The sequence below is a fragment of the Phalaenopsis equestris genome, unplaced genomic scaffold, assembly GCF_001263595.1.
Source record: "Phalaenopsis equestris unplaced genomic scaffold, ASM126359v1 Scaffold000002, whole genome shotgun sequence".
Lineage (NCBI taxonomy): Eukaryota > Viridiplantae > Streptophyta > Magnoliopsida > Asparagales > Orchidaceae > Phalaenopsis > Phalaenopsis equestris.
In genome coordinates, this window is record NW_018164444.1 from 20,363,657 (window position 1) to 20,370,151 (window position 6,495).

The 6,495-nt window shown below is 37.8% G+C and overlaps 1 protein-coding gene across 2 annotated transcripts in view; it reads left to right on the forward strand.

Moving 5' to 3' along the window:
• Window positions 1-2,021: 2,021 nt before the first annotated feature.
• LOC110021803 (probable serine/threonine protein kinase IREH1) overlaps window positions 2,022-6,495 on the forward strand; it is a 60,265-nt gene continuing 55,791 nt past the window's right edge. For both annotated transcript variants that reach the window (XM_020720460.1, XM_020720467.1), the window contains exons 1-2: window positions 2,022-2,521; window positions 2,607-2,937. In XM_020720460.1, the coding sequence (XP_020576119.1) occupies window positions 2,210-2,521; window positions 2,607-2,937 (643 nt within the window). In that variant the 5' untranslated portion in view covers window positions 2,022-2,209. The remainder of the gene's footprint in view (window positions 2,522-2,606; window positions 2,938-6,495) is intronic.

Here is a 6,495-nt window from a genome sequence, read left to right on the forward strand (position 1 = left end):
CGTGTTCGGCTCGTTCGTTAAGCCTAACGAGCCGAACACGAGCTGCTTAACGAGCCGAACACGAGCTGTTCACGAACAACGAGCCAAATTAACAGCCCTACTTTCATACTCCTGAAATGTAAGCCTTGTTGTTTTCTCATGGTTTTCATTCTATAAAGTTTTTGTTTCTCTCGACTTTGATGCATAAAATTCTCATGTTGATCTGTTAACTTTCTGATCGTAATCTACTTTTTATCGGGCATGAAAAGAATGTAAAAAATCTCTTGTGAACTATGATTTTTGCCCGTTGCGTAGTGGAATGAGTAAGTTGCCACAATAACATGATATAATAGGCATATTTCATTAGGATATTGCATCCTATATAGTGGATCTAAAGAATATTGACAAATATCATAGAGTTAAGCGAAACATAATTTTATGGGTTTGTTTTTTTTTTTTTCTGACCTAGGCATAGACTTAAGAAGAAAACATGTTTCCCTAGTAATTAACTAGAGCGCGGGTTCCATAAAAAAACTTCAAGAAACCACCTGACATGTGTCGCAGAAGTATTTATCTTACATATCTGAAAAACTCAACATTTCAGTTTGTTACACATTTATAATGGTTAGCTCTTGAATTTGACCATTTTAAACTAGATTTAACATTTTAATAAACTAGAACTTCGTTTGTTAGAAATATTTTAGCACTATCCTCGTGAGATTGATACGCCGGTTCAGAAAGCACATATTCTTGACACATATATTTTTGTGATTGACCGACTTACTATGCAGTAAGTTTTCAACCATCAAGTTTTTTGCGCTATTGTTGGATATAATTGTTAAAATTTTCTAACATTAGGAAAAATTTAGTTAGAATGTTTAAAGGCTTATGTTTGAAAATTTTGTTATTTGTATGCTTATTTTGATTTTCTTTTTAAGTTAGTTATTTTTTGAAATAAAAAAATTCAAAACTAAAATAAAAAAAATATTTCGACAATTCAAAATGGCAAACTCTCAGGTAAATCAGTTTTCACCTTTTTAGGGATATGCCAATCTATTAGTGACTAGCTTTCACATGAATTTTGAACACTTTGATATAGGAATTAAGTTTGATGACTCACATTCCAACACCTACAACTCAGTTGCACAACTTATCCATTAGTGTTATTATGTGTTATTAGTGTGTTTTTATGTGTTATTATGTGTTATTAGTGCATTATTAGTGAATTATTAATTTGTTATTAGTGTGTTATAGAACAAAAACAATTTATTTAGATTTCATAACTTATATTTGTTAATAACTTATGTAAGCATAATAAAATTTAGAACAGATGTATAATGAAGCAGTCCATCGAAATTCAACACAAATCCGAAGAAATATTTCTTCCAAAAACTCTAGTTGCATGCGTCATGAGCTGCGAAATATTTCTTCATATAACAACTCCATCAGATGAGAAATAATCTTATGAAAGCGGCGAGAAATTAATCGGGCTGTGTTTCGGGCCGGGTCGCGCGCGAAGTTTTATTTATTTTCCATATTTTCATATGTGGGCCCGAGATTCTAAGTGGCTTCAGTTAATTGCACTCCTCAGACAACTATCCTGCGGAGTCCTGAATAATATTTTCTCACCCACTAGAGGGCATTTGTGCTCCTTGTATTCTTTTCCGGCCGTACTCCTAATTTACTGTTATATTTATTTTATAATAAAATTACACATGGCCCCAATTTCGCATAAAAAGAAAAAAAAATTACATTTTTCCACCCTACCTTTGTTTTAAAGCATGGGAAGGGTTGCAGGGAGCGTCTAATTGACAAGCCGACCTCAAATAATCTATCTAAATATTAATAAATATCGCACACTTATAAATAAATAAAAATCTCGAATGCTGCCGTGCAAAAATAAATTCGAATTAGGGCTTTAAAAGTCAATCAGTCGTTCAAATGCTAAAAACGTTCCGTCACGCCGCTCCGTGGTCAAAGAAACCCTCGCCTTCAGAATAACTTTATGATTCGTGTAAATCAAATCCAAAGGCCATTAATCATCCGGATTATATTTCGTGTGCTTTGAATTGGCATTCTCTCCGCAGTCTCCGTAGCTTCTTCCTTGCTCAGTCTAGACGGGGAACCACTTCAGACAACGCAGAGTAACTGAAGCGGAGGAAGCAGAAAGAACCGGAGAGCGAAGTGGTGGGGGGGAGGGAGAGAGAGAGAGAGAGAGAGGAGAGGCGATATGGTGTTCAAAGGGAGATTCTTCTCGTCAAAGAAACCCTCGGGGTCTTCCAGTCCAGATAGGGGTTCGAGCAGCCCCGGCACGCCGGGCACGCCGGCATCCGCGTCCCCTTCCAGATCCGAGAAGAAGAAATCTCGATCATCTCCCGAAGTGGCGACGAAGATCCAGCAGAAGAAGAAGGAGAAGGAGAAGGAGAAGGAGAAGGAGAAGGAGAAGGAGAGGGATCGGAAGGGGAAAGAGACAGCCAAACCCTCGCCGCCCGCGGCGGCTGCTTCGGCCCCGGCTAAGGTTTGGAAAGCTGCTGCGATAAAGGAGGGAGGGGCGGCTAGCCAAACTCCCGCCGCCCGCGGCGGCTGCTTCGGCCCCGGCTAAGGTTTGGAAAGCTGCTGCGATAAAGGAGGGAGGGGCGGCTTCGGGGTCCTTGCTGTCGTTGAATCGCATCAAGACGAGATCCGGGCCATTGCCGCAGGAGACGTTCCGGGAGAGCAGGATCTCTGGAATTGGGAGTAGCAATCTTGGTAGGGAGGGGAGCTGCTCCACCTCTTCATCATCGGCATCCGCGATGTCATCTTCCTTTGCTCTTTTTGGAGTTGGGAGCAGCAGTTTCAAGAAGAAAGATACACGCGGGTTGGAGAAGGTCCCAGAGTCCCGTGTCAGCTCATGGGCTGATCTTGGGAGGAGTCAGTTTGATCACGGGTTTAGGAATGAAGCAGCATTGGGGACTATGGGTATGTTTTACTTTCCTGTACCCGTTGATTGTTATTTTGAATTAAATGCAGATACATATTTTGTGTTCTGTCACCTTCGAAATAACTCAGTTTGTTACCATTCTTGGTTGTTTGTGAGAAATTTTGCGTGTTAGTGAATGATGCTACTACTAGCAACCAGTGGCCACCACTGAAATAACTCATTATGTTACTATTTTTCATAATCTACTAAATGATGAAGATTTAGTGATGGATAGTCGAGTGGCATTTATTTTTGCTGTTATCAAGCATATCAAAATGACGATCTCTCTTTCACAGCCCGTTTGGGCCAACATTTAGGGGGGCATCACGGCCATTGAACACGAATCCGTCTCGTTTGGATTCTCCGGCACGACTGCCGAAGGATATGCGGTAGCGGGTTCGACCCCGCGGCCATCGTATACATGTGACAGGCTGCCCCTCTCCTCTCCCGTGATCCTTTCGCTCGTGTGTCTTGCCCTAACGCCCTCTCCTCTCTCGCGATCCTCGCTGGGCTGCTTCTCTCGCGATATTTGGCTTAAATCCCCCCTCTCTCTCTCTTGCGATTCTTCTTCGTGCGGTAATTTTTGATTGAAGTTCATATGAGTGTTGGTTTCTCTGTGCGGTGGTTCCTCTTTGTGTTGGGTAATCTTTACCTTAACTATGTTCTTATTTTTTATTTTGAAAATATGTATGTGCCCGAGATTTTTGTGGTTTTCTTTTTGCGGTAGTTACTCATTGTTTAGTGAGATGTCTATTTTTATTTTGTAATGTTCTGCACTTGATATTTGCTTTCAAGTTTGGAATGCACTGGCATGAATAGTTCTGTTTCAAGCAACATTACGATAGGAGGACAGAGTAGTCATTTATCTAGAAACAACTGACTTATGCATAGTAATTGCTGCAAAGCAACTCTCTGCCACAACTGTTGTGCAACAACTTATTAACAAGCTGTATCTGCCCCAAACAGACCCTTAGTGTGACATTGATTTCATGGTCCAGTGGATCGTTGTTTTCAAAACTTTTCCTAGAACTTAATTGTGATCAAAATATGCAAAATCTGAACTATTATAAATGATGATTCCTTTCTCTTGTTATAGCAACAACATCCACAACTTCAAGCATCAACTCATTTCATTTAATTCGATTTTTCTTTTAATCTATTTTCAGTATTCTCAATAAAAATTTGACACACTCGGGGAGAAGGTCGGGGGGTGAAGCCAAAATATTTTTTGAATGGGGGCACAAGTTAATGATTTTAAAAATACTCTCAACTTTCTTTTATTCTAGCTTGGTGTAGACATCGACAGTTTTAAAATAAAATTATTAAATTTTAGTATAAAATGATCAAATATATTTACTGAGGAAGAACTTACATTTGATTGCGGCTACTCTTCATTTTAGCCTTGTATAATCATTTTGTTCTCAAAACTATTAAATTTATCTTTTTCTATATATGTAACCATACAATCTTTCATGATACTCTTCCATATGGTTCCACAAACTAGTCTTTACCATCTTCATTGATGCAGAGCTTCTCTCGTATCCCACAACTTGTGTGATTCCACAATTGTGGAATCACTCTTGCGGAGCTGTTCCTGCAATCGCGGGATGGGGTCGGGCGTGAGTCCCGCCCTGTGAAGGATATCTTACAGGTTCTTCCGTTCTGTTATCAAATTTGGATGATTTTTTTGACCTTTTATGCCTTATTTTCTTTCCCTTTTCTTTAAATCAGGGTTTAGTCTAATTATTAGTAGATATATCTTATGTGGAACCTGGTCTAGGGGGACTTGTGTACTGTGCTTGGAAATGTTGTTCTTTGTTTTATGCTTTTCAGAGTGTTATATCATTTTATTTTGCAATTGTTGCTCATGAACAAGTGTTGGATCCTTCTTGCCATCTGCACTTCACTGTTTCACCGCTTGTCTGTTGTTTTCAGCCAGGACAGCGTCCGATAGACTCCCATCCTCATTCAAATGCCATCAAATTCGCATGTTATCATTCCCTTGACACTCCACAACCACCTTCCCTCTAAATCTCCTTTCTAATACCTTATAGAAGCCCTAGAATGGTATTATGCATGATAGTGAATGGTTGTTCAATCATTGCCGAAATGACTGTGAAACCAACGATTGGTTTAAAAATAATACACCAAAGGATTATTATCATACTTTATGATTTCCTTTAATTGTTGTACAAGCTCTCCTATTTTTTTTTCGACTTTGTATTTATTTTTTACTAGCCAATAGTCGAAAATATAAAACTTATGTATTTGAAATATTGTATTCTCTTAATACACTCAATCAAACAAAGCCATGGAAAATTTTGATTTGTACATTTCAATAAATAAATTGAAATGCACTCTTTAATTGAATATCATCACCCATCAGTAATTGGTCCTCAATTACTTGACTGAACAATTCTCTATGTCATAGTTTTCTTTGTTTTGTTCCCACTCTTCTCATCTTGTCCACCATAGAATTAGGAAGTTGACCAACTAACTAGCCTTTGTAAAAACTTGTGTTTCAAAAGTTCTTAACTTGATCTCAACCCATGGCGACATCCTTTTTCTCCAATCCGCTCCCTTTACATTCCTCCTCAATACTTGCTAGTTGAATGCTGCATAATTTTTTCTATTGAGTTCAAAATGATGATTTGGAAAATCTGTCAAGTACTTTTGTCATAAATAATGACAACATCATTATTGGCTCCCCATTGTATTCAAAAGATGCTAGAAACTGCAGCTGGGTAGTAGAAGCACTTTAAACTTATAAAATATTAATAGCATTATATTAATGCATTACTAGTTATTGGGAGTACAACCCCCGCTACTCCTTGCTTAAAGTCCACCCATGATTCAACTATACCATTAGTGTTGTTTGGAATTCCCTTCATATGGAGCAGTGCCATTAAACTTATTTCCTTCATCTTCTCAATTATCATTGGCCTTATGCCAACTCTTTAGGGTCAGATTTATAAATTCTCATGTTCTATTTGTTCCTATTGAATGTTGTTCAATGTGTTAAACCTATCTATAAAAATTGTTAAACTTCATCGCTTGTTGGAAAAAAAAAATATTTTTCTATGTTGGTGTTTTTTTTTATTGTGAACAACCAAGTGACTAAGAAATGAAGTTTGTAAAAAGAGTCTGATGTGACAACTAGATGTGTTGTGTTGTGCGCCTTGAGATGTATGTCTCATCACTATTAGTGGGCTCAAGTCTCGAGGTGCAGGAGCGCCTCGATTCAAGGCGTGCCTCAAGATGCATGCCTTAAACATTTTTTAAACAATGATATTTGCTTATAAATAGGTTATTAATTGACTGGGCAATTTATATTAGAATTTAACAATGTGGCAGAGTGGTGTTTTTATTATGTTAATGTCCTATTGGGAGTTTATAAGAACTATCAATACATTTGATATATTCATTTTTGTTTGGTGCGTATGAAGTAATACGTAATATAAGACATGAGGTTTCATCAAGTCATAAAATTTCAGGATACAAATGTTGGCATGCATATTATGTATGCATATATATACATATATATATATATATATATA